The 27262-nt window shown below is 38.6% G+C and overlaps 5 protein-coding genes across 10 annotated transcripts; 2 read left to right on the forward strand and 3 right to left on the reverse strand.

The window, feature by feature from the left end:
- Positions 1 to 1450: 1450 nt before the first annotated feature.
- Positions 1451 to 5630, reverse strand: LOC133735917 (probable boron transporter 7). The gene is made up of 12 exons (XM_062163360.1): positions 5374 to 5630; positions 5021 to 5126; positions 4863 to 4945; positions 4505 to 4697; positions 4275 to 4413; positions 4030 to 4195; positions 3754 to 3920; positions 3465 to 3638; positions 2855 to 3381; positions 2314 to 2569; positions 2067 to 2207; positions 1451 to 1969 (listed from the first exon to the last, which is right to left on the reverse strand). Exons 2-12 carry the CDS (start codon positions 5122 to 5124, stop codon positions 1940 to 1942), a joined length of 1980 nt encoding a protein of 659 aa, XP_062019344.1. The 5' UTR covers positions 5125 to 5126; positions 5374 to 5630; the 3' UTR covers positions 1451 to 1939.
- Positions 5631 to 9091: 3461 nt separating this feature from the next.
- On the reverse strand, positions 9092 to 14201 carry LOC133738351 (probable 1-deoxy-D-xylulose-5-phosphate synthase, chloroplastic). Of its 2 annotated transcripts, XM_062165877.1 has the most exons (10): positions 13629 to 14201; positions 12916 to 13035; positions 12665 to 12829; positions 12282 to 12429; positions 11713 to 11981; positions 11081 to 11357; positions 10497 to 10789; positions 10108 to 10386; positions 9641 to 9925; positions 9092 to 9485 (listed from the first exon to the last, which is right to left on the reverse strand). In XM_062165877.1, the coding sequence occupies exons 1-10, from the start codon at positions 13794 to 13796 to the stop codon at positions 9336 to 9338; spliced, it is 2154 nt and encodes a 717-aa protein (XP_062021861.1). In that variant the 5' UTR covers positions 13797 to 14201; the 3' UTR covers positions 9092 to 9335. The 2 variants fall into 2 exon arrangements, with proteins under 2 accessions (XP_062021861.1, XP_062021862.1); XM_062165878.1 differs by lacking the exon at positions 13629 to 14201 and having other exon boundaries at positions 12665 to 12834.
- Positions 14202 to 15926: 1725 nt separating this feature from the next.
- LOC133738352 (EG45-like domain containing protein) lies at positions 15927 to 19363 on the forward strand. Of its 5 annotated transcripts, none has more exons than XM_062165882.1 (4): positions 15927 to 16177; positions 18522 to 18691; positions 18867 to 19170; positions 19291 to 19363. In XM_062165882.1, exons 2-4 carry the CDS (start codon positions 18577 to 18579, stop codon positions 19295 to 19297), a joined length of 426 nt encoding a protein of 141 aa, XP_062021866.1. In that variant the 5' UTR covers positions 15927 to 16177; positions 18522 to 18576; the 3' UTR covers positions 19298 to 19363. The 5 variants fall into 5 exon arrangements, with proteins under 5 accessions (XP_062021866.1, XP_062021863.1, XP_062021864.1 ...); XM_062165879.1 differs by having other exon boundaries at positions 18527 to 18691; XM_062165880.1 differs by having other exon boundaries at positions 18535 to 18691.
- Positions 19364 to 22219: 2856 nt separating this feature from the next.
- LOC133738644 (probable histone H2A variant 3) lies at positions 22220 to 23965 on the forward strand. Its single transcript, XM_062166221.1, has 2 exons — positions 22220 to 22404; positions 23506 to 23965. Exons 1-2 carry the CDS (start codon positions 22294 to 22296, stop codon positions 23800 to 23802), a joined length of 408 nt encoding a protein of 135 aa, XP_062022205.1. The 5' UTR covers positions 22220 to 22293; the 3' UTR covers positions 23803 to 23965.
- Positions 23966 to 24140: 175 nt separating this feature from the next.
- LOC133738643 (3-ketoacyl-CoA synthase 11-like) lies at positions 24141 to 26983 on the reverse strand. The gene is made up of 3 exons (XM_062166220.1): positions 26801 to 26983; positions 26465 to 26648; positions 24141 to 26213 (listed from the first exon to the last, which is right to left on the reverse strand). Exon 3 carries the CDS (start codon positions 25913 to 25915, stop codon positions 24377 to 24379), a length of 1539 nt encoding a protein of 512 aa, XP_062022204.1. The 5' UTR covers positions 25916 to 26213; positions 26465 to 26648; positions 26801 to 26983; the 3' UTR covers positions 24141 to 24376.
- Positions 26984 to 27262: the final 279 nt, after the last annotated feature.

Raw genomic sequence — 27262 nt, forward strand, 5'->3', positions numbered from 1 at the left:
TGTTCCTCTTGTTTTTACCTTATTTTTTTCAGTCTCTTCCTTCTCTTTTGAGTTTGTGTTGCTGTCGGTGCACTCAATGTCACCTATTTGGAGCCCTCGGCTCCCATTCTGAAACTCACTCTTCTCAACTCATTCTTCTCTCTCGTAATTTCATATATATAGTTTTTCTTATATTTCTTTGTAAGTATTCCTCTCATTCCCATTATCCTCTGCTGAGACTCTCCTCTCTCTCACATTTTTTATTATAAATTATAATCTTCATTCCGTGACCCGCAGATTTGAAGGACCATTTGGGTTCGTGCGTCTGCGGTGCAGTGAATTTACTCTTCCTCACTCTTTACTCTTCTAAACCCTAAATTACCTTTGACATCAATCCGCTGCCATTCTCCTCCATTGACAACGGAAGCACCATATCTAAATTCCCATCAAATCCCAACAACCCTTCTCCTTCTCCTCTGTTCAGACTCTCCTCTCACTATCTCTTTTTCTTTTCTCTGTGAAAGAAATCCTATCTGTCGGCCGTAGATTTGAGGGACCCTTTGGGTTCGTGCGTCTGGTGCAGTGGATTTACTCTTCCTTACTTTACATCTCCACTTTGCATGTGCGACTATTACCTTTCTTCATTCTTAAACAAACTCAAAATTCTCTCTTTCTCTATTCGTCAGTTCCATGGTACACCAATTCAGTTTGCTTCTTCTCTGTGTTTTCAGCCACTGTGTTTATGTCTACTTCTCTGTTTTCTCTCCAATCTAGACCAAAGCATGTTGACATGACTTTTACTTCATTCGAGAACCAGTGGCAATCCACGTCTTCAACCTGCCTCCTCTGCTGCCAGTGTTGCCGATATCTTTACCGAAGTACTTTCCAAGCATTGCTTTGCAGATCTCAGTTCCAAGTTCCAAGCTGATTGCTCCTCATCCCCGCATCAGCTTGCGGGGGGATAATAATAGTAACTCTCCACCAAGAGACAAAGCATGCTCTCTGTCCTCAAAAGTACAAAGTCACCATCTCCCATACATTGAGAATAAGAAGACCACGACATGTTAGGAGCTCAAGACCTTGGCATCTCAATGTTGTCTCCCACACTTGTTTAGCATCTCTATGCTTGTAATAGTTTAAATATCAGTTAACTCTTGTAATCAATTGACAACAAGCAATTCAATCAATTCCATTTCTCTTCAGCTACAACTAAATACATTGAGATTGAGCAACATTTTATTCGAGAGAAGGTTATAGATGGAACAATTAACAAGAAGGAGGTGACAAGTGAGAATGTTGCAGACATATTTACGAATACTCTCTCCAAAGGTCCGTTTGAATTTCTTCGTGCAAAGCTCGGGCTGATTCCCAACAAGTTGGCTCGCTCGGCTCATGTCTATCATTATCGATGATTTAGTTGTATCCATTGGAAACACTAAAAGGAAAATTGAACAAAAAAGAAACAAGGATATACTAAATGAATGCTGGGATCTAATCTAATTGTGATTTAGCCACTAACTTTTGTAAGTACATTGAACCAATTAAAGTGAAATTCTAATAAACCACTTGGTTCTTATCAAAAAAGGATTTACACCCTTTGTTCAATTTTGCATACAAGTACAGTATTCCTGAATCCCCTTACACTTCCATTTAACCTTGTATCCCTCTGTTCACTACCCCATCCTTGTTCTAATTTTGCTTGAAAAAACAATGTCGACCTTCCACATGTGCTTTTCTTTATAACTTTGTCTTTCAAACTAGACCTTCCTATCCTTCCCTTTTCTGTATTTTGTTAATATCTTCTGCTATAATTGAGTGGCACAACAGACAGACAGACGCATTTGTCAGCAATCCTCGGATGAGGAGCATACTGATCATCATCCTCTCATCACAAGGCACAAAACAGAAGCTCGATCAATCAATCAATCTATTTTATTTCTAATCAGAATCCACTGTCTTGTCATATTCGGGGAGCATCGTCGGGATGCACCTGCACAAATATTTAAAGGCAATGTGGCATGACATCAGTTGTTGATTGTAGTAGTAAATCACAAGAAAGGATAAACAAATTGTCTTGTTTAACTTACCTGAGAAAACCTGTCTTCAGTACTACTGAAGCTGGTCCTAAGCTTCAACTCGCCTCTGCTGGTTGTCATCTCATCCAATATCTCAGCATCAAAGAACGATTCTGTACCCTCCTCGTCACCGCCAGCTTCATGTGGTTTTTCCTGCTCACACAGAACACCAGAGTTTTTATTTTTTATTTCATCATCATAAACATTGCAATATATTTTATCTGTGGATAATAATTAGATGCAAGCTAAAGGGACTTACTTGTGGAGCACCAGGACATTCTTCCCACTCACAAGAATCAAGTTCTTGAAGATGGGCAGGGTGAAAGAACCTGGGTAGCACATGTTGCCTTATGCTGATAAGAAGGAAGAATGGCAATGGGAACAATATTCCAGCTATAGGTATCCATGTCACCCCGAAACACATCAAAAAGTAAACCACTTGGAAGAGCGTAAACCCAACAATGTACTTGTATGGTACTAACTCCACGAATGAAGCATGAGAACCTTCCAAGACCCTGTCCAAGACAATGAGACAATGAGAACATGAAACTCAAGCCTATGATCTAAATTCTAAAGCACCATCACATAGTGTATTTGAATGAAAACTATCTGCAACACATTAAAAAGATTCTCATGGGGTCTCTAATGTTATCGCTGTTTGTGAATCTGGATTGAAGTCCAATGTTGATGAAAAACAAACTAAAAATGTTCCAAATTAAGAGGTGTTGTTGTGCCTCCATATGAAAGTTGGCTAAAATTCTTTAACGAAAACTTCTAAACCACTTAAAACAATGACTTACTTGTAACGGCGACTAGTGCTGATGAAGAGCAGCAAAATCCTCTCAAAGAACTGACTACCTGGGAGACTATCAATTGCCATATAGGCAAAGTATCCCCACAAAACTGAGGTAGGTATCATTTTGATTGCGGCTATTCCCAATATTGAGACTCCCACAAGAAGCGACTGCAAGAGGTTGCTCACTCTTTGCTCATTGACCCTAACAGGCAAATGAGCATCAATGTGTTTCTCAGGATCAAATTTTCCCTTCAAATCTCCCCCATCATCAGCTTTCATCACAGCCTCCTTCAAGTTTGCCAACTCCTTGGGATTTGGAGGAGAGCCGCCTTCCATTTCTATAAACACAGCCTCCATCCTTCCATAAATCTCAGAGTTGCTTGCATTTTCTTTCATGCAATCCTTGGCACTCTTCACCATCTTCTTTCGGATCACCTGCCTCCTTAGTGTAGCAAGACTCTTAGTGTGCATGGGGGACTGTGGAAGGACCCCATTTGATGGCGGAAGTCCAAGCAACCCACAAATCAATGTCTGTAACAATCAAAATAAATCAGCAGTATCAGAACAGATATTACAAAAGAACAGGAAAAATAGATTGAGCTCCCAAAACACACCATTATTCCCAGCAGTAACAAATCATAATGGTATGCGGATGGTTTTTGAAGATTAAACTCCTTCTGTTGTGCCAGCTGTGAAGCTACACTGTGGTCGAAAAAGTATAGACCTGCTATCATAATGGCTGGTATAAAGGCAGCAAAGATGTAAACGATTGGGACCTTCCCCATGTCCTGCAATTAAAATGTCAAGCCTCTGATTAGTGTCTTAGGCAATATGGCCTTTATAGGGACCAAATATGAACCATCGTAATTCCTCAAGAAGTCACTTAATGAAGAAAACTAATACCATTATGACTGTCCAGTGGTACAGTGATTCTTTGTCCCATGGAAATGGACAGACGAGCCGCCTAGGAACTGCATGTGGAACTTCACTGGGTAAAGCATAAGACATTGCTGTCCATGTTAAGACCATAAGGGGAACCCCATAGTCGGCGGTAAAGCTTCTCAGCCAGCCTGTGTTAGTCACCCAAAAACAGCTATTTAGAATAACGAAAGCCAGTTTTGGTAGAAAAATTTCATAAAAAGATGAAATCACAAAACAAAAAAAATATCAATTTATTACCTGTGCCATACCACCATGATCTTGCTTTTCGGCTCTTAAGGGCAGTCAAAAGCAAACCAAAACAGAAAATAACTGCGAGCAACCCATTGGCGTAGAGCCATTCAAATCGGAACTCCTCCTTATCTGGACTCTCAGCTTGTGGAATACTAAATTCAGAGATTACTCCCTGCCAATAAGCATGTACGAGAGTTAGTCAATGCACTAGACTCGAAACTTGTTTTGTTTCTTGTTAAAAAGCTCAGTACCTTGATGGCCTCTTGGATGAAGAGCACTGAAATCAACATGCCGAAAAGCTCTCCTGCAATCCTCGTAAATCTGGATATGATGTTACATGCATTGAAAATTGCAAGAAGAATCAGCAACAGTGATGTCCAGACACAAACCCTGTAACATAAGTACATTGGACAAATCATTAACATCATTTTCTGAGCTACATTGGCAACCTGAAAATTGAAAAAGACAAAGATATTCGTACCAACCAGTCCAAGCTAGAAATAGCTTGGTCCCCAACTCCGGCCTTTTTTTGCTGAAAGTGTACATATAATTGTACATAATAACGGTTGGTTCAGCAACTCCTAAAACCAGCAAAGGCTGTCCGCCGAATAATGATTGGATGATACCACATATTGCTGTAGAAGCTAATGTCTCCACTGTGCTCAAGCTTCCATCTACCATCATACAAACATAAATTTCAGGCTCCTCCATTAAAAATCTCAACTAAAAACACAAAACTAGCTAGAAACTAAAACATAATGTTAGGTAGGCAGAGAGTAGATTTTTCTTAAAGGTTTCTACTTTTTTAGCATGATGTCCATAAGGAGCACATGCTGTACCTGTATCTCTACTCAATTGCTCCCCAAAGGCGATCACCGGAAGCGCAGAAGCAAAGAAAATATAGAAGGTTGGAGCTAATATCCTGAAATGGATTCAAAACACCATGAGTTAAAATCGAATCAATCGCACAAAAGTAAGATCATAAGACTTAATTTACCTAACGCCAGAACAAAGTCCACCAATCCAGTCTTGTTTATAGCATGCTGTTCTTCCTTTAAAATCATTGACTATACCCTTGAATGGACTTTTGATGCTGTCCATTCCTGTTTTGCAAAGAAAAAAAAAAACAGAGTGGATTAAAAATCACAATTGGTATCAACAAATTTAAAGCCAAGTCATGTGAATCCCATTAGCATTAGGTGAAAAACAGGACTCAAAAACACAATAAACAATATGAACAGTACCATAGTGTGTGAGAGAGAGAGGCCTCATGACACAAATGTGAAACAAATTTTCACCAAAACACAAAACAGAACATGGGTTTGCATGTTTTTTATTAGATCATGTTACCTTAATGCGGAGAGTTGGTTTGGTTGATTATGAAGAATGTGGGATGTGACCGGCGGCGGCGGATGAAGAAGGGAGAGAGAGAGAGTATATTTCCGGCCGGGGGAGGGTCGCCGGAGGTCTCAGACACTCTAAACCAGAGGGTGCAGGGACAAAGGCCTCCCTTCCCTGTCCCTCTCTCCTTAAATTTTCTTTTATTAGCAATGTGTCTCTGACTCTCTGCGTCTGGCTGGCTTCCTTCTCAAAATGTTTGGTTTTCGAGAAAGTTTCGGAGATAAATACAGACGAGGAAACATGCAGGAGGATCCGAGTTCAACCGGGTTTCGCGGGACCCGGGAGGAGACAAGCTGACGTGGAGGGAAGGGATTGGGGAGGAGAGACGAGATCGGAGAGCGCGTAACTGAGGGTTTGTAAAGTTTGTTTTGTTCTTTTCTGTGTTTTTTAGGTGGGAGGATGTCTGTCATCTTCATTGCTATTTAGATTAGGGCTCAACCATGAAACTGAAATACAATTCTGACAGAATATCCATGCATGATCTACTATTTTTCTTAATTTGATTGGGGAAGTTATGATTTTTACTCTCCTGAAGATTGCATAGATTCTGAAATTTATCTTTTTTCTATTTTGATAAATCTTTTTTTTAGTATGACATTCACCAATAAATATCACACTAAATTGCTACAGATGTCAAAAATTTTGAAACACCTTCACCCGAAACTTCCATAACTTTGCGAGGAAAAGCCATAATTTTCTCTAGCAATTTAAAAACGACTGGAAGTTTACGACTAGTCATCCGTGAATGACTTATGCAACTAACAAAAAGTTCCGGAAACCCAGCCTAGCAAGATTTAGGTTATATTTTTCTTCTTCTTTTCTCATAGCCACCACTGAAAACATAAATGAGTATATACTTTATTTTGTTAAATACAAAAATGATATTATTGCAAATTTGCAACACAACTACACTAGATAAGAAACGTCTTTTTAAATGTATCCAGCAAATATCTAATTATACTTAGCAAATTTTTTACACCTAGAAAATTATAAAATTTCTTAGTACACATAGTAAATTTTCCAATAACATCATTTCTTTAATAAAACCCAGCAAAACTCAAACACCCAGCAGAATCTATATGAACCAAAATTTCTTCACGATAACATTTAAGTTTTTTCTTTTCTTTGATATTAAAGAAGGACTTGGGCTCGTTGGTAGTTGGGCCTGGGCCTGGGCTAGCTGGTATTCGGCCCAGGTCCAGTGTTACATTTATGTTTTATTGTATTGCTTTTTATTTCCAATAAGTCCCTATCGAGTGCAGGTAGGAGTTTGTGGGCTTGGTCCCGGTAAGTGCACTCTGTGTGCCTGGTCTGCTCTAAGTTGGTGGCGAGTTCCTTGCTTGGTCAAATGGTCGCTGCCGCCTCGTGGCAGGGTGAAACTTAGTGTCGCTGGATGTTTTGTCCAGTGGCAACATGATGGGAAAGCTATACGTATGGAAATTATGCTAAGCTGTAATCGAGTTGCAGATCAAGTTATCTTTCCGTTGTGTCACCGCTGTATGACTTATGTCAAAGCAAATAGAGACGCCAGTAGAGCGCTCTTTGCTAGTTGGTGCCTATTAGGATACATGTTAATTTGTAGTTGAGGCTCCTGTTATTATCTCAGGAAGTTCTCTTGTTGTAATTTGTTCTCTGGGGTTTAGGTATCATGTCCCCTCATGTATTCCGCTGTTTCACTAATCAAGGCTTGAGGGCAGCCGCACCGGCCCTTACTTCAAAAAAGAAAAAAGAAAAAAAAAAGAAGCCCTTCGTATCGACATATTTGTCTTATTTGGTGGTATCTTGCCGAATAAATAAGTAGTTTTATTCGGTGCTTGTTGACCGAACAAATAATGTTCCTCTAGCCATTTACTACTGAGTGAAGTGCGATTGAACTTTTATGCGGTAGCAAACCTTTTAATTTTAAATGATAGATAAAACTATACATACTTTATTAGAAGCCTTCGAAATCATGATTGCATTACAACTTTGTCCATACTATGCATATTAAACCTAAGAGATGAAACAATTATAATGAAAAGTGAAATTTGGGTTCAAGGTTTTTGTTGGAAGAAAATGAGGTTGTTACGTGAACATTGTGAACTGCTCGGTATAAATAGAAAACAAGATTTCAAATTTTATGATTTTTTTTTTGTTATTAACTTAATTTACTATGACTTGTAAGGGGGCATAACTGTTTTTTCATATCAAATTGATATTTAACAAGCATTGGTAGCTGTTTAATAGACACAAAATGGAATAATTTTGAGGTCACGATCGTCAGCTAGCTAACCTTACGGAACATAATATGTTCTCATCTGGAAGCCTTAAAACTTCTCCTCCCAACTCCGCGTGGATTAGATATGATCGAGTACTGTTCTTTCTCTTCTGGGATTTCTCTGTCATTTTTGTTTGCTATATACCTACCCACCTACCCATCAATTCGAAGCCTGATGACATCCTCTTCTCTTTCAAAATTTACAGCAGAAGAAAAGAGATAGACAGCATGTTATTCTGTCCAGCAATGAAGACACAGCTTTCATGCAGATACGTACAGAAAATCCTAGCCGAGCACAGCTTCGTTTTAGCTTTCGCAGCTTGACTGTGTATGAATGCATTATGCATGCATGACAATTGATCTGCATGCACAGATCTTCATATCAGTGTGTGACACCGACTCGATCTGTTGGAGTCCACGTCCTTCGGGTGACCGGGTCCTCATGTTTATTGCGTTGCCCTACTGCCATACGTCCTCATCTTGCAACTTTTGAAATGGTAACGTACGTCAAGTATTGTTCCATATTGAAAAAAATAAATATATAAAGATTTTACACGATACATTTCGATCTCGATCTATCTATCATCAATTGATTTGTTTATGAAATAGATATCTAACCGTGTTAAAAAACAAAACATCTGTTCGAGCCTTGTGCCTCTAGCTAGCTAGTAGTACCATCTGGGATCCACATTTAGTGCGTTTAGGTGTAAAGTTTATTTCAATTTGGATCCAATATAAGACTCTGCTTGATCGACAAACCCTAGTGCGTGTAAGAGGTAGAGTCTGATCGAGAGTCGAGTTTTACCTAATTTTTGGAGAAAATATACTTTGCGTTAGAGCTTGTATAGCATACTTTAGTTAGGTAATTAAAGTTTATTAGTTAGGTTTTGTTAGATCAAGGATGTAACTCCAACCAATGGACTAGACAATGGTAATAGACTAATAGAAAATTATAGCTATGCATAAGCATATACCCATGTGCTACATATATACTTTGTTAGTTCTAGCTCTACCTCTAGCAAAAAGCATATACATAATGGGAGATCTAATCTCACACACTGCATATGATTCATAAAGCAAAACTGAATTCCTCATTTTGTCTAGTGTCTGTAACAAACGCCTAAAGCTGCTTTTGAGGCAGTTTCATTATGCTTTGCCATGACTCACCTTTGACCTTTGCTCATTGTTACTGGAAATGGGTAAACATTTGATGGTATGTCTTGACTTTGTTCTTAGCTTTGTTGAATTACAATTCAAGATCTTCAATTCATATTACTATAAGAACATGATATGTTTCATAGTTGTGATTTTCTGGGAGACCAGGCATTATTGTCATTTTATAGGCCTATCTTGCCAATAACCAACTAGTTTATCCGAGACACAATGTAACAAGGTTCAGAGAGACACCTATGATGAAATTTCATGTTTATTATTGAAGATATAGCTGCACAATATAGTATATTTGACACCAGCAATTGGAAGTCTGGGACTTTGGGCTGAAGACTTTTAGCTTCTAACCTATATACAAATAGGTACATGTACAGGTTCCCTATACTTCAGTAGAGTATATGTTGCTTGAGCTTCAATCTGCATTTTCCTTTCTTCTGCTAAGCAGCATTTTCTCTAAGGAAAGAAAAAGCAGGCCTCTAGCAGACTAACACATTAAGTGGAGGGCTTCACGATTTCGGCCAAGCAGACTTAACGCTGTTGCAGCTATGTGGTGTCCAGTCAGCCCAGCAATAGCTAGTTGTTCACTTGGGGATGCATGCTCAATGTAGTTGTCTGGTAAAACAATTGGTCGCCACTGGAAAGTTAAATGAAACAGAGAAAACAAAGATATAAGTGATGATGTGTTAAAAGTTAAGGTATGTATCTGATTGATGCATGCTCAATGACTGAAGCAGGATCAGATACATAAGGAGAATTAGAGTACCAGAACCATGTTGCTATAAATATTACCTTAATTTTTCCATCAAGCTGTCCATCGAGCGCAAAGAACTGTGCAACATGGGATCCAAATCCTCCAATAGACCCTTCCTCAACCGTGATCAGAAATGAATGGTTTTCACAAAGCTGCCTAAGAAGCTTAATATCTAATGGCTTGCAGAACCTCGCATCAGCAACGGTTACCTCAATGCCAAGCTTCGAAAGAAGAGACCGAGCCTTAAGGCAGTTCTGAACCATTGATCCATATCCAAGCAAAGCCACATCTTTACCTTCTGCAAGAACTTTCCCTTTTCCAATCTGCTCAGAAGGGAAAACGAATTAAAACAGAGGCATGAGAAGAAGTTATATTGTCTAATATTACTTGGTTAAAACAAACCATTATGAAAATGTACCACCAAGTTTTTAGATATTCCTGTTGGTAAAGAGTGGTATAGAACTATAGTTCTTTCTAAGTGATGAAGCTAAAAAGGAACAAGTACCTCGATGGGCATCCCACTGCAAATTGAATGATCCATCCCAACAATGGCACCCCTGGGATATCGGAAGCAAACTGGACGATCATCAATGCGGGCTGCAGTGGCCACCATGTTGGCAAGCTCATCCTCATTGGATGGTGCCATGACAATCATGTTGGGTAAGCATGACATAAATGTTATATCAAATGCCCCACACTGCATGGGACCATCAGATCCTACCAAGCCTGCACTTGTTATGGCAAAACGCACTGGAATTCTTTGTCGATCTACATCATGAACTACCTAAAAAAGGCCATGAGAAAATGAGCTTCAGGGACATTAGTGTCGTTATTCTTTCACATTGTTATAAATGTAATTACTATAAAACCAGCAGATGTGAGAAATTGCAAAACCTGATCATAAGCTCTTTGTAGAAATGCAGAAGGGATTATGCAAAATGGCTTCAGCCCTCCACGTGACAAACCAGCAGAAAAAGTAACTGCATGTTGCTCAGCCATTCCCACATCGAAAAACTTATCAGGAAATCGGTCACGGAATAGTTCAAATGATGCTTCCATGTGCATCCCAGCGTGAACAGTCACGATATCTTTGTCCTGCTCTGCCTCCATAACTAAAGCCTCCACAAAGCAGTCGCTATAAGTTCTACGGTGCATTCTGGACGCTAAATCATCAGAACTACTTAAACCTGTGAGGTTTGGGAAGTGTAAAATGATATATATGTCAGATCAAATTGAATATGTCTTTTAATCCTGTACATAGAAGATCAGAAGGGCCAGAAAACCAGATAGAAAATGAGAATCACTAAAGGGGCTGAACCAGGGCCAAGCCTCAGGTCAGAAATATAAAACCACATTAAACAGGCTCGAGTGTAGCTACAGTAGACCTAAATCAACTCACGAATCCCAATGTTGCCACAGCATTTTGGAGAGAATATGAAACGAACATCAGAGAGGAAACAAGAGAGGCAACGAAATACCTTCCTGCTGCTTGTATTCCCCCTCAAGCTTTGGGTTGTTTTCCACTCCCCGATTTTCTTCTGTTATAACATGAACCAATACAGGACCCATTGAATTCAAAGATGCCACTTGTTGTAGAACACAAATCAGGTCTTCAATGTTGTGTCCATCAACAGGACCAATGTAATACAATCCAAGCTCTTCAAAAAGAGTTGCTCCTGGTGGACCCACCATACCACGTGCATACTCATCAACTTTAGCTGCCAATTCATGCATACCAATTCTTTTAGTAACATCCTGAGAAAAAAAAAAGCGGGAGTCATTTCACAGAATGAAAAGCATAAGGCATAAAGCTAAGCGCAGTAACAGGATATATTTCACGTCTCAAAATATACCAAGAAAAATACATTCTTTCTCATATGTAGGCCAATTAAAACCAAATAACTTCTGCATGCTCAGATAGCTAAATTCTGCCAAGGTTTGAATTTTTCTTTTGGTCAAGATATCTCTCGATTTCAAGCATTTTGATATATCTGAAAATACACATATATATATATATATATGTATATATGGAAGTCCTCAAGTTATTCAATAATCTTCTATTCCTAGCAGAAGAATTGATTAGAATAAAACTACAGAAAGCTCGAAGTACCTTAGCAACTTCTCTAAATTTCCGAAAGGATTTACTTGACTGGAGCTTGCTTAGGGTACTGGATAGAGCACTAATAGACGTCTTGGGGCCCTCTTCAATCTTTGGGTGTAAAGAATGCCTACTGTCATTTAAAATAACTACCATATTCGAGTCAAAATACCCTGCATTACCCATCGCCTCATAGACTTGACCAGCCATAGTTGTACCATTGCTGATGACTGTAACAATACGCTCTCGTTTCCCTTTTAAATCCCGTGCAATTGCCATCCCTGTAACAAAACATCAGGTTGAAATTCTGAGTATGATTTTGAAAAATAAAGCAGTACTACTGCGGTTCAATTTTTGCAGTGCAGTCAAAAAAATAAGGATAAAAAACAAAGTTCACTGATCAAACTTGAAAGGATAATAATATCTGCACATAAAACAACACTGATATGGAAAGAACATATGATTACCAGAACATCTAGATAGAGAAGCACGCTATTCAAGTTACATTGAATACAAGCGTGAACTTTCTTGGAAGACAGTTAATTATCACAAACAGGAAACAAATGAGAATTATGTCCTACCAAGTCCAGCCGAAACACTGTTGCACCCATGCCCTGCCCCAAATGGATCATATTCACTCTCAGGATGTGATGTAGAACCAGAAAGACCATTTCTTTGCAGAGTATGTATGAGGGCCCGCCGTCCTGTTAGAATTTTATGAGCATATGTCTGCCACCACAAGAGACATGTTTCAAATTCTATTCATACAATCACTAGAAAAATAAAAAAATAGAAGCGCACTAACAGTAAATGGACTGGAACAGCTGGGAAATATTCAAGTACCTAGAAGAGCCAACTATATCAGAATAAACAATGATTCATTTAAAAGTAATCCATAACTTGCATGTCTCTCTATGAACTAAGCATTCATACAAAGAGAAAGCTATATGTGTTATGGTCTTACTTGTTCTACAGCATCCCATAGTATCTTATCAACTGGTGCATGGAAAACATGGTGTATTGCAATTGTCAACTCCGCTACTGCCAAACTGGCTTTAAAAGACTTCCGTGTTTTCAGCATTATAGATGATAACTCTAAACGGATTTCATCAGATAATTGCTTCAGTTCCTGCACTGATCATTCTGTGGTGAGTAAAAGCTATGCATTTAAGTCTAAGCACAAGAAGCAAAGTATCTGAATGCCTCAAAACTAACTTTAAGGGACAAGTTCTTCAGGTGCATAGGATTTTCAACTGAATCGAGAATGGGTGTCGAGACTTCTTCTGGGAAGAATTCACCACTATCAGGTAGAGAACATATTTGAGTGACTATTTCCTGCATCGAGGAAAGGAAGATATCAACTACTAATGTAACAGCGAATAATACAAACATTCCACCATTTTAAGGGTGTCATACTTTTATGGATCCAGATCAACCAATACGGCCGAGCTTCTGCATCCATGTCAAATCATTTTAAAATATGATCCAGGTTATAAATCAAACTAAAAACAACATATCTAATGGGAGCAAGAATTTACAGGACCATTTGAAACCTTTCATTTATGAGAAGAAGTGACATAATTGTATTAATGTTAATTTCAATTCTCATCTTCCTTATGGAAGACTCTACCTTTTATGTTTCTGAACATCCTAAAACAAAGTCTTTAGTCTTTACTCACCAAAAAAAAAAGATTTTTCATTTTAGAGATGCTACTGACAAACATACACATTGCCACACACCCACCAATGGGAATAAACTGATTTATGATTTTACAACACTTGTGCCTCATAACTACAAAATCATATCTCACTGCAAGTACAACATGAAGGTTCCAATTCCCAATTTTCTCTCTGATTCTCAGTTTCTGGGCAATCATGCAGATGACCGTAACATTCAATAAGAGAGACATGGAAGTGAAAGTGATTACCTTGGATGATATGGAGGAAGCAGAACTTGGGTACAAGTTGGTTCTTGGAAATTCCACACGAGGTGGAAAATTAGCTCCAAATAACTGGACTTTATGAGAAAAAGCCCCAATCTTTCCATAGCAATGAGAAGTAACTCCAAATGGGTACCCAGCAGAAGCAGCACCCATAACAAAAACCAGATGCCCAACTCTCCCAAATCAATGAATTTGAGAACAGGAGCACAATTTGAGAGCTCAGGTGCAGAAAATGATGAAGAACTAATGTCAGAGAGATAAGAACCAAAGCATTTAAGCCTTGAGCTTGTAATAATCCACAAGTGTGGAGGGTAATAATGTCCTAGTGCATGTGATGAGACAGAAGAAGAGTTGTGTTGTAGAGGAGAGTAGAGACTAGAGAAGGATGTTGGTAAGTAAAGACGAACCGGAAATGAACAGAGAGGTTGAGTGGAGACAGAGAGAGAATAAGTGGGAGAGTATCTATTCGCAAATAGTACAAAAGGAAATGAAGGGATGAGCATAATCCGGGTCGGAGCCTCCATTTAGAACCATCTTTAAATACCTAACCGGCCACACACTCTGGCTCCGGCAGTCCCCCTACTCTCCAATACCCAATACGGCAATAATTATTTTGTTCTTTTTTGAGAATAATATTATTTTGTTCTATATATACTTGGCATTTCTCTGTTCTCATAGATCAAGAAGAATTTTATCAATGATTGAAACAGCAGGTTATTTTTTTTAGATAATGAGACCTACTAGTGCGCTGCTAGGGTTGAGCGGTCGCCGCCCTTGGGCGTGGTTTTGCAGAACCTTCCCCCTTCAATGGGGTTCTATTCCTTCACTTTTTGTGGTGTCTGACCTTTGGAGCGGGGACTCTCGTCTTCCCTCCTTCTCATTTGATCCAATGACGGTCCCCTGCGTGGAGTTGGAAGCGGCCTGCTCTTTGCCGGCTCGATCGGCGTTTAGGATGATAGCCTATCTATCATCGCGGATGGCGGCTCACGGTGGTGGTTCGTCAAGGCCTCAGCGGGCGCGTCTCAAATTTGGTGTGGTGGGTCGGGTTGGTTTGTGCTTGGATGTTCAGGGCATGCCCAGACCAGATTGATCGGGTGGTGTTGTCACCGAATCGGTACTAGGTGAGGCTGACCCCGTCCGGTGTGCTAGGTTGGAACGATGGTTGATTCTTCTTCGACGAGGGTTGGAGGGGTTGCACTCGGGCCGCCTCTGGCAGAATTCGCAGATCGAATCAACGTGGTGGGGCATCCCAGATCTATTGCGCAGCTGCCTTCCCCGGAATGGTCTTTTCCATCAAGGTTTGGTGGAGCCCCGGATTGATTCAGACAGCGCGGCCGCTCGGATCACTGGGGTTTGGGTGCGGAGGCTTTCCAGTGCTCAGAGGTGGAAGCTTTCGAGTGCTCAGAGAAGAGATGGTGCTGGGGTGCCCTAATCAGATTCGAATGGGCTTGGGCTGTTGTCAAGGCTGCTCTGGCAGACTTGACTTTGGTCTCGGGCCGGATTTGGATCCGTATTTGGGATCCTGGTCGCTTACAAATCCGGATCTTAGATCCGAGACAACTGCTCATATTGATCTGGTATTTGTTCTGGTTCTTGGGAGTTTGTTTGTTAACTTTCGAGTTTTTGACACCCTCGGTTACTTTCAAACTCCTGGTGAGCGAATCACCTCTCCTAGGTGATCATATCACCGGTTACAGTTACGGTTACGGTTACGGTTACTCATATATTTACACTGCTCTCGTGACATATGCAGTGCAGCGATGTCGTCCGACATCAAGTCACATGGTTACCTTTAATTTTAGATGCGTCTGTGCATCTTGCTATCCTTTATTATTTTCCTACTTTATAGATGCGTTTGTGCATCTTGTTATGCTTTATTGTTTTTCTTTCGATGCTGTTGCATCGCTCCATGTACTTCTCAGTTTCACTTAATATAGTTTGTCGTCTTTCCCTTCAAAAAAAAAAAAAAAAAAAAATTTATCAACAACAACCAAAAAAAACAATTTAAAACAGATCGTCATAAATTTTGAGTCATTTTTCGGTAACATTTTTTTTAGTTAATATTAATTGGCATGGTATCTGTGTGTGTATAAGTCACAAAATAATTATGCTACGAACAGTGATATCAATCATGTCAATTTTAGTTAATATCCTTCCATATTTCTATTGACCACCAAGTTGCTTCACATGCATCTTGCTGCATTATCATTTAAACAATTATCTTGTGGTGAAGATAAGTATATTACGTTTGAATTGAGTCAATTGACCACAGCGTAACGTACATTTGAGGAGTATCTCCCTTGCAAGGAAACGTTTGCTGAGGAATTGATCAATATTGAATCAGTTATTGCATTACCTAATATATCTTGTTGAGATTTCATTTTCTTTTATATCTTTCTCCTTCCATCCACAATATTGTCCGGAGCTTCAGTTCGTTAATTTGAATTTGTCCATCAGCACTTGCAGCCTTCAGTACAAGGCTCGATCTGTTAATTCTTCAGGCGCTAGCTGATAATCAGTTCTGCACTTAGCAGGTATGTTTATCTCCCCTGGCCTTCACTAATACCCAATTTTAATGTTACAACTTAAAGCGCATGTTATGTATATGGTCGTACTGACTGTGATTTTAGATCTTGGATGGCATTTCATATTTGTTCGTCATATATATAGCAAGGAAAACATAGATCTTGTGTGAATCAATACATTTTTGGACATGTAAAGTCGATCTAGACCATGGTGGATTCTCAATTTTGATGAGCTTTTCCTCTTTAAGAGTTCAAGGTTGGTTGGGGAAAACTTCCGTCAAACCATTTAATCTTCTGTATATGTATATGGGTTAATCTCAACTGGTGTATAGAGTAATGCATAATTTTATTTTATTTCTTTTCAAGTGATCAATGAGTACTGCATAAATTTTTGACGAATGAGATCATTTAAAAACAAAAATATTACAAGTTTTTGAAGAAAGAAGCTATATATACACCTCCATGACATAAGACTTCAAAATTGTACTGGATATTCACTAATAATAACATCCAAGGCATTTTGAGATAAAACTACTTTGTTCAATTAATTGAATGTTAAAATTAAGGGGCTAGAGATTACACAACTTTTAAGCAACGATCAGCCATATATGTAGCAGACCTGATAATAGTTGCAGAGGCAGCTTTTTAAATTTTAGACATTTCATTACTTGTTAAGGACTAATGGCCGGGTCATGTATATCCTGCTAAACCCTAAATCCTAATTCGCGGTTTAATAAACCCCATGTGTTGTGTGAGGTGGCTTGACATCATATTAAGGGTGCTGAGTCTGCTCATGATCGACACTCGATCTGTGAAGACTTTGTAGCACAGATGAGATGGAGGCGGCAACATTTAGCTTTGTCGTCCTTGTACCAGATGGAACTTCATAGTTCAATTCTGTTCTGTAACTGAACTCTAGGCAATGGGCGGCTGAGATTCATACGTACGTAATATATATATGCACTCAAGAGAATATTTCAGATTCTGCTAGCTGTATATCTTGTCTCAGTTCTTGGATTATTCTTCAACTTATATCAGTTCGATCCTGGGGCTGCCGCCAACTTTTTGTTTTTGGCTAACTAGATAACGAAAACCAATTGTTTCTTCTTCACCAGTATATATAATTCCCATTACTCTATCCTTTCTAGTATATAGTTTATTTTTGAGCCGAAGATCATGAAATTTAACTAATTAAGAAGACAGCTAGCAATAGCTAACTAGCCTGCAGGTAACTTAAAAGCCGTTTAAGGAACAAGGATCAATCTTATTGAATCATTGATCGATGATAAAAATATTTGTTTTTTGATGATATCAAAAGCTGGATGAAATAAGTCTAATTGAAAATAAAAGGCTAAACAAGGGTTTTTCCTCCTCGCCTAGCTTAATCAAGAGGGTCAATCAGTCACCATCTTGTTCAAAACTCTTATATTTTGGGTCATATATTTCCCTTTTTAGATTTTTTCTCGTGAAGAAGAAGAGCTTGATTCTTAACTTAATAGGTCGATACATGCAAGAATATCGACAAAGAAGTTGGCTTCACATAAAGTATAAGTAAATATTGTGGACAAAAAGAGTTGGTTGACGGATTGATATCATGAACTACAACACGAATAAGCAAAGGAGAATTGCATCTGTTTGGAACTTTGTTACGATAATACCAAAACCATTGAACCTAGCTCAACCATCGATCTCCTCCATCTCTGCTCTCTCCTAAAATCTAGCTAGCAAGTACATGCATTAGTTGTAACCACTATCATATTGGGGTCAGATATCTCTTTGCTTATTTTTTTTTAGTTTCTGCTGCATATATGCTTTGTTGTTTTTACTCTTGTTTTTGTTTCTATCTGTTTTCTCTCCTGTTTTCACTTTATTAATTAGCGGGATTACAGTTTTTCAACTCAAATTTGAACCCTTAATGTTGTCCTAATATTATCTAACAAATAACTGTCACGCACCTCATTTAAAATGAACCTAACTTTTCAATCGTTGATTTTGAATGGATCTTCCATTTCTCAATTATGTCTCATTATATCCTCAACAGAACATAAGACAACTGCAGCATTATTAATTATATACTAGCATTTTTCCACACATGCTCTGCATGTGCAAGTTATTAAATTTTTTTTTCAGAAAATAAAAAAGAAAAAAGTTGGTTATTGCAGAGAAAAGAAAATGGGAGAGAGAAAAGTGGGTTGTGGATATTTTTTTTCAAATTTTTTTAATAAAAATATATTTTGTAAATGTCTTAATTATCCTTGTGATTTAATTAATTTTCAAAGTTTATTAATCTTCTAGGGTTAATTATGTCAAAATTTTAGATTTTAGCTAACAAAGCCTCTTCTCTTAATAATAGTATAGATATGCAGTCGATCTGATAGTTAATCAAATTTCTTATTTGCGAAGAAAGCATGTCTAGTCCTCTTCGGTTCCCTCCATTCCTGCTCTTCTTCGTTCTCGCAACTCTCTTCCGTCCCTCTCAGGCCGATGTTGGCACCGCTGCCCACTACAGCCCACCTTATCTGCGTAAGTATTATCACTCCCTGCGCTCAAGCATATACTTGAAGCTAGTTTTAGATCGCTCATTTCCTAACTGCTGGTTCAGTCATTTCCTAACTGCTTCAGTTTTGGAAATGCAAGTTTGTGATTGTTTTATACTCTACCACGATTCTAATGAGGAGTTTATGTACAATACCTACAGCTACGTCCTGCTTTGGTAGCGATCCGTCGCAGTTTCCTTCAAGCAACCTGTTTGGGTCAGCCGGAGAAGGAATATGGGACAACGGAGCAGCCTGTGGCAGGCAGTATCTGGTGAGATGCATAAGCGCCGCTGTCCCGAAAACTTGCATTCCGGGGCAGCAGACGATTCAGATCAAGATTGTGGATCGCGCGCTTTCTTCTAAGTCTAGGCCTTCGAGGAATGATGCTACCATGGTGCTTTCCACAACTGCATTTGCCGCCATCGCCAACTCTTCTGCTTCATTTGTTAACGTTGAATTTCAACAGTAAGTGGTGATCGATAATTCGATATATACAGAACATATATAAAACCCTCTCGATCTTAATTTCTTAAAAGCTTCTTCTTGACAGTGTTAATTGATACATTTTTCATCATTATTTTGCAGGGTTTGAATCAGTGGCAGATCCAGGATCCAATTGTTGTCTAGGTATAATTAGAAGTGCACAATTTTTTTTTTTTTTTTTTTTTTTTTTTTTTTTTTTTTTGAGGTTTGGAACTCAGTGGGAGGCTCATCTTCACACCTTTATTATTTTCAATCAAAACATACAACGGTCGGTAATTCTAGCCAACAAAAGCTCATTCACTTTATTGTTATTTTCTTTTTTCTTTTTTTTAGCCAGTAATTTATCATCAAAGACATCAGTCGGTAATTCTAACTAAAAATACAATCATCATAGCCTTATAGGCTATCCACCGAGGCATCGACCATGATCAAGATCCTCAGCTAACATGGAATCTCTCTCGCTCCCCCCCCCCCCCCCCCCCCCAATCCTCAACTTATACACAAAAGCCCAACTCACAATTAGTCAATTACATCCGCCACTAGTAGCAATTAGCAAACAGAATCGGCGAGAGGAGATCTGGGATTTCTTTGAGAAAACCCCATTGGGAAAAACAGAGCAGGAAGAAGAACAGAGATGTATCAAAAATTCAAAACAGGGGAGATAAACAGAGCTTCATACCTTGTTTACAAGAAAGCGAAAGAAAGATTGTTGCTTTGGAGATTCCTTGGTCTGCGTCGCAGACTGAGGCTACTGGACAACAAGGGGTGAGATTTTCCACAAGAAAGGAATTTGGGTGTGGATTGCTTGAGGCATTTCGCTTTCGAAGAGAGACTTAGCCACTTAGAGGAGTTGTTTCATCGAAACGCACAAATCTGACCTACTGTGGGAGACTGGGAGCTGCTGTGGGAGATTGGGAATACACGCGACTTTGATGGATAATTTTTATTTTCTTTGGGCTGGTATGGACTGAAAGGTAGAGATATATATATACCTAAAGGTTTTTAGCCCAAAACCTCGTCTAGGCTTGAGCCCATATAGCCTTCCACGTCCTTCCGCCACTAGTTTGAATCAAAGTCAACGTGCAAATTGGGTCCCTTTAGATTTCTAGAATTACTTGCTGTACGTCAACTTATTTGGTTGGTTAGCGGATAGCTAGCTACTCTGTGCGCGGTATTGATTTTTATGTATGTTTTTTTCTGCATGGTTGGTATGCAGTTGAAATTATACTGCATGTTGATCTTTAATTTCTAGAAACCTTGGAAATTATAAAAAATAATTTAATGCGTACAGACTGATCGATCAATCCTCCAGCTGACACATACATTAGAAGATGCACGAGTATATCCTCCAAATTAAAGCTTAAACTATATGTCGAGAAAGTTAACGATGTATATCAAATTAATTAAAGAGGAAAAAATATTTGATGTATAATAAGAAAGAAATAGTAGGTGATGAGATCGGAGAGATGAGATTAATGAATTAAGGCATGATTCAAGCAACAGATTATGATTATTTTCTAATAAACGCATGGTGATCGCAATCATCGCATATATGCATGCCTGAAATTCAACTCCGCCCATGACATGAATCCATGTTACTCTCAAACAGTACTTCCAAAATCCGCGCTACTTTTTTGTTTTAATTATATTCTATGACATTTCAGCCTTAATTTGCATGTCGAGCACGTACCGTCGTACCTAATTCATAATTTACTAATTTGTTTAACATTCATTTGGAATTTAGTATCTAGAGCTTCAATCTCTCTTCCAGAAGACTAGAATTACGCGGTCTTCCAGATCTTTGAGCTGCTAGCCATATATAAGAACCACCTAATTAATTAATATTAATTTTCAACGAATTACTTTGACTACAGGTTAATACATCATTATTCTAACATATGTTTCGATTTGAACTTCGGATCAAAATATCATACAAAAGAGAAGTCAAATTCTGCATACACGCACACACATATATATAGAATGCAAGTCTAAAACCTAAAATGATTATCTTTTAGCAAGTTGGTTTGCTCACCTGAGGTACAATTTTAAAGGATTGTGAGAAACAAATGTATAACAGCTACATATATTAGTTTAAAAGCTTAAATCATAAAAACTTAAGACTGTGTATTTATTTTCAGTAGTAAGATTTTTACTTTTTCCTCACAGTCCCTTAAAAACTGTTATTTAGGTAAGTAAACCTCGCCTCTGTTTTTTAATACTATGTTTGGGTGTATTTGCTAATGATATGCACAACCGACAGGTCATTTTAAATTATTATTAACCAATGAGAAATACCAATTTACAAAGGGATTTGATTAATGTTCTTTCTAGATGATTACTGTGTCGTGGCGCATGTTACTCAACAGCGTTCTGTGGTTTCTAAGCAACTGAGTCATCAACTACGCACTTAAGTCGGGGAACACGGTAATTTATGTACGCTGTAGCTAATTACATGCCATAAGTTGAATCAACAAAGTTGTTGTTGTTCTTTTTTTTTTTCATGTTAGCTGGTGACCTATGGGCTGTTGGCACAAATTCATAGTTCATCAGCAACCGCCAACATGTAATAATTGGGGTTTGGATAAAATTAAAAAAAAAGTTTTTTTACCATGCAAACAATTTTTTTTTTTTGTTAATTTGATTTATTCAATGAACCGTTTTACTATTTAAAAAAATGAAAAATTTGCAATGAGATTGACCAAAAAATAAACAAATCTGGCTAGATTCGGCCTTACCGCGAGGTAATTTTTCGGTTTTCCGTTGGTGCTTAGACCTAAACACCAACCAAACCGAACCAAAACCAAAACCATTGGGGTGATTTCAGTTTTTTGGTTCCGGACTACATGGATAATGAGCCCATATACTTGGGCCAGCAGATTGAAAGGGTCAACCTAGGTCTGGACCCAAAGACCTTGTCGTTGCTAGAAGCCCAAAGAGTGTGATTCCTTTTGGACCGTAAATCCGTCTCCAAATCCAAATCCAGATGTGGTTGGTGGTAATAAATAAAAGAAAAGGCGGTGGTAATAAATAAATAATCCATCCGACTTGGTCTGAAACCAAAAAAAGATTCACTCTTGTGCGTTTTACGTTTGAATTTGGTGAGTCATGTCTGGTAAAGGAGCAAAGGGTTTGTTAATGGGGAAATCCCCAGCGACCAACAAAGACAAAGACAACAAGAAGAAACCCACCTCTCGTTCTTCTCGAGCTGGCCTTCAGGTACTACTTCTATATTTCAAGGCTAATTGGGCATTTGATTTTTTTTTGTGGTAAAGTTTCCATCTTTTTGTAATTTTTATTCATCGGATTGCTCAGAAGACCAGTTTTATGTCTTGAGGATATTTGCTGGGAATCTGATTGTGAACAAGATGAGAAATTTAATTGTGGGTCATGGAGATTTTAGAGCCCAATAGCCTTAAATCTTTACAATGGGGTCTCTGATTCTTAAGGTTGGAGTTGGTCAGAGAGATTAGGAATCTATCTATTGCAGTTAAATTTTGGTGCAACTATACTTTACATATGAGGTTTTCTTTAGATTAATCTTTGGTGTGTAACTGGAGGTTGTCCTCTTTCAAGAAAAGTGATCTAGACTCGTCAAGGATTTACTGACACAAATTAGATGGGTGTAGGAGTAAGTAAAAACAAGACATTTTGCTACTGAATCCCAACTTGTTGTTCTACTGGTTATCCTATTCCAATCACATTGAGGATCAGGACATATAAAGTTGAATCTGATATCTGGTTCCCTCTGTGTATATTTTTTGTAAACTATGATGATGTCTATAACCCTTTGATGCCTGATTTTTGTAACTCACTTGTAACCAATATGTCACATTGAATGCAGCACCTAATGAATACCTGCTAGGAACATACATAGTTTCTGTCAAAGGAGGAACACAGTTGGCTTAAGAGATCACTTCCTGGCCACTGTATAACTGCAGTCTTATTTTGTAGAAGATTGAACATGTTTTTCGGGCCAAATGATTTTTTCTTGGGATATCTTACTGCTGGTTTATTTGTCTGTTTTAATTTTTCATTGTTCTGGTCAATGCATATAGTCAGTTGGGACGGCTCTTGTTTCTCGCATCTGCAATGTGAAATGGCTATTTGCTTTCTATCTTTTTAATAATGAATTGATCTAATCTGTGAGCTATCATCCACCCTATAAGTGAAAATTTTGGTTTCTTATACTATGAATTTGGAGGCATGAGGGTATCATGCTCTTGTCAATGAGTAGATAAATTGGTGCTTGTAACCATTACGCTCATGTAATAGATCATTGTTCTTCTTTCGCTCATATGTGATTAAATATTCCTGCAGTTCCCAGTTGGTCGAATTCACCGTCTTTTGAAGACAAGGGTTCAATCTAGCGGAAGAGTTGGGGCTACAGCTGCTGTGTACGCGGCTGCTATCTTGGAGTATCTGACTGCAGAAGTGTTGGAGTTGGCAGGTAATGCAAGCAAAGATCTAAAGGTGAAGCGTATAACACCCAGGCATCTGCAGCTTGCCATTCGTGGTGATGAAGAACTGGACACCCTGATCAAAGGTACAATAGCCGGCGGTGGCGTGATCCCTCACATTCACAAGTCTCTCATCAACAAGTCCTCTAAAGAATAGGATTGGATTGTTGTGGGTTCCCTGTATTGTCAACCCTCGGGGGAAAATGGAACCTCTGTACATCTTTATATTATACTTTTATTAGTCTAGAGGCGTATTGCTTGGTGTGTAAGGGTTAAGTATAATTTTCTAATATCAGACTAATATATGCTCATCTTCTTCATCTTTTCCGAACAGAAAAAAGAAAAAAACAAAACCAAGTTATATCTGTTTGTTATTTAAAAGTTTTCAGACTTGCGAAAAACACAAAAAATGTCACGAGAGTTTGAATCCTGTCAAAACATTTGTCTATTATATCAAGCTTCACCTATTTGAACATGCTAAACTCAGTAGCAGAAGAAAAAAGTAGGCAGAATCCAAGAAACACCGATTACTAATGATCGATTGTGAATCATGGATCACCCAGGAAATAACAACATAAACCACTCTGACATTGTCAAGAGAACTAGCCATGACAGATTGTAAATCAAACGCTACAGAGACTATTCAAGCACAAACAAGAAGATTTACGACTAAAAGAGAAAACCAACTTTCCCCAACACACCTAGAAGGAATGGGAAACTGCCATATGAGTTTAGAGGGCTGAGACCTTTGGAACATCCACCGGGAACATGTCGATCTCATCCATCCACGGGTTCTTCTCCTTTACTGGATTCACAGTCCTCAAAGCCTTCCAAACCGCGCTATTACACTTGAAGCCAGACCCGAAAGCTATCTGCCACGTTCTGTCACCTTTCTTCATCCTTCCCTTGGCTTCTGTATAAGCCAGTTCATACCAAAGAGAGCTGCTTGAGGTGTTGCCGAATCTGTATAGGGTCATCCTTGAAGGCTCCATATGTCTGTCCGAAAGCTGCAAGTTCTGTTCCAATTCATCCAGCACAGCTCTTCCTCCAGCATGAATGCAGAAATGTTCGAAAGCCAATTTGAAATCTGGGATGTAAGGCTTCACCTTCATCTTGAAAAGCTTTCTTCCAACAAGTGTAGCAAAGAAGAGCAACTGTTCAGACATAGGTAACACCAAAGGACCCAAAGTTGTAATGTTGGTCTTCAAAGCATCCCCAGCTACTGCCATAAGATCTTTTGACAAAGAAACACCGATTTTCCCTGCAGGATCCTCCTTTTGAGTAACACAAGAGAAACACTTGTCATCAGCACCTTTATGTGTTCGAACAGTATGGACTAACTGGTACTTAGATCGACGCCTATCAGACCTATTGTTCGAAAGCAAAATTGCAGCTCCCCCCATTCGAAACAAGCAGTTTGACACAAGCATTGACCTGTCATTCCCAAAATACCAATTCAAAGTGATGTTCTCCATACTAATGACCAAAGCATAGGTATTCGGGTGGACTTGAAGAAGATCTTTAGCAAGATCAATTGAGATCAAACCAGCACTACATCCCATCCCACCAAGATTGTAACTAATAACATTCCCTCGTAGCTTATAATGATTGATCACCATAGCTGACAAAGATGGTGTTGGATTGAACAAGCTACAATTCACAATCAAAATGCCAATGTCCTTTGGTTTTATAAAAGTTTTCTCAAACAGCTGATCAAGGGCACCATACATTACCATCTCAGCTTCTTTTCTTGCCTCTGCCATACATGGATTAGGAGGCACCCTTATAACAGCTTCAGGGAGATATGTAGACTCCCCAAGACCTGACCTCTCAATAATTTTGCGCTGAAACTCAAGATTCTCCCCAGTGAATGTTCCTATGGAATGTGAGCAATTCATGAACACGTGCCTAGTGGTTTTTTGAGCATCTTCGGGCTTGTAGCATGAGAAATCAATAAGGTAAACGGGGCGGGGACGAGTGAGGAAGTAAAGGGTGGACAAGAAGACCAAGAGAGTTGAGCAGAGCAGAACGGATATGAGATTGAACCTCAAATGATCCCAAAGGTCATGGAGGTCTTGGAGTGAGAATGTGGAGAGTTGTGCAGCAGTGAGAACAAAAAGAGGGGTTAGGAACAAGTACATTCCATGAGTGATGAGGTAATGGTAACCAAGCTTTACATACTTCAATTTCACAGATTGTTTGAAATCAGGGAGCTTTGGTGATGATAGTGATGGAGATATTAAAGGTGTATTTAAATTGGACCTTGACATTTTTTTCTCAGAAAATTTTAAGAGATGGGTTGATGGGTTTTGGATCTAAATTACACAAAACTAAAGAGACTTTGGGTGAAATAAAGCGGAACAGTTATGTTAAAGAAGCGTGAAATTTCAACAACATTTGGGTGGTCAATAAAATAGTGTGGCTTTAGGGTTGGATTGGATTTCCTTAAGATAATCCAAGAAAACGATATTGGGGTTTTAGGAATTGAATTATTAAACCTTACAAGAAAAGGAATTTTAGAAAAGTACTTTCAACAATAGAGAAAAGCAAATGCAGCTCTAACCATCCCTGCAAAATGAATGACCCACAATCACATCACTAACTAAAAGAAACACACCTTCTGTGATAACATACAAAAACATAGAATCTCTAATTATTTCCAGAAAACGATCATAGGTTAAGTTTCTCACTTTTACAAGATTTGGAAAAACCAAGAGTCCAAGTTAATGCATGCAATAAAAAAAATCAAAATACCAGCATTGCAAGAAACCCAGATGAGAAAATTATGTTCTGAGATAGACCCAGATAAGAAAACTGACCTTGAATGCAAATCTGACCAGAAGTTCTTCCTTCTCTGCCTGAGAGTTACAGGCACTAATAACGGTTCTTGTGACTTTATTATGAGGGAGAGGGTGAGTGTGAGTGTGACGCAGGGTGAACAGAAATGATTTTCAAATGAATTTTGGTAGCAAACTAGCAATGAATGTCTTGTGTTGGGCTGAGCTGTAAAAATGTAACCATTTATATACTATCACAGTGTGAGATTGTACTGGGAATATATTGGAATTAAAAACTAAACAAGATAATATTCACAAGATGATGATCGGTCACGAGTTACAAAATGCAACTACTACTACTTTGACACGTCAACAAACCTTGGAGGAAGAACCAGGAATGCAGAATGCTCAGAAAATGGTCACAGGAAAATCTCAAGCTCCCTCTTGTTTTTGAAGGAAATATAGATGAGATCAAAATGGACTTTACACCAAGTGTTGGTGTTTTAAGTCTTGTAGTTGTGTGAAACAAAGGTGAAGAGAAGGAAAAGGACTTCTCTCTTGTCATCTGGGAACTCATTTATCAGTAGAAAATAAGAGTTCTATGTGGTTGTTATGCTTCGATATATTATTCATCTCCAAATAAGAGGTTTATAAAGAGATACAAGTGTAATCTTAATAGGACAATATCTCCTACAATTATACAAAATATGTAATCTACACAAACAATGAAAGTAAATATTTACATAATATTCTACACTCCCCCTCAAGTTGGTGCATAGATGTCGATCATGCCCAACTTGTCAATTGAGTTGTCAAACACTTTCCTTGATACTCCTTTCG

This window comes from Rosa rugosa, chromosome 3 (assembly GCF_958449725.1).
Source record: "Rosa rugosa chromosome 3, drRosRugo1.1, whole genome shotgun sequence".
NCBI classification, from domain to species: Eukaryota; Viridiplantae; Streptophyta; class Magnoliopsida; order Rosales; family Rosaceae; genus Rosa; species Rosa rugosa.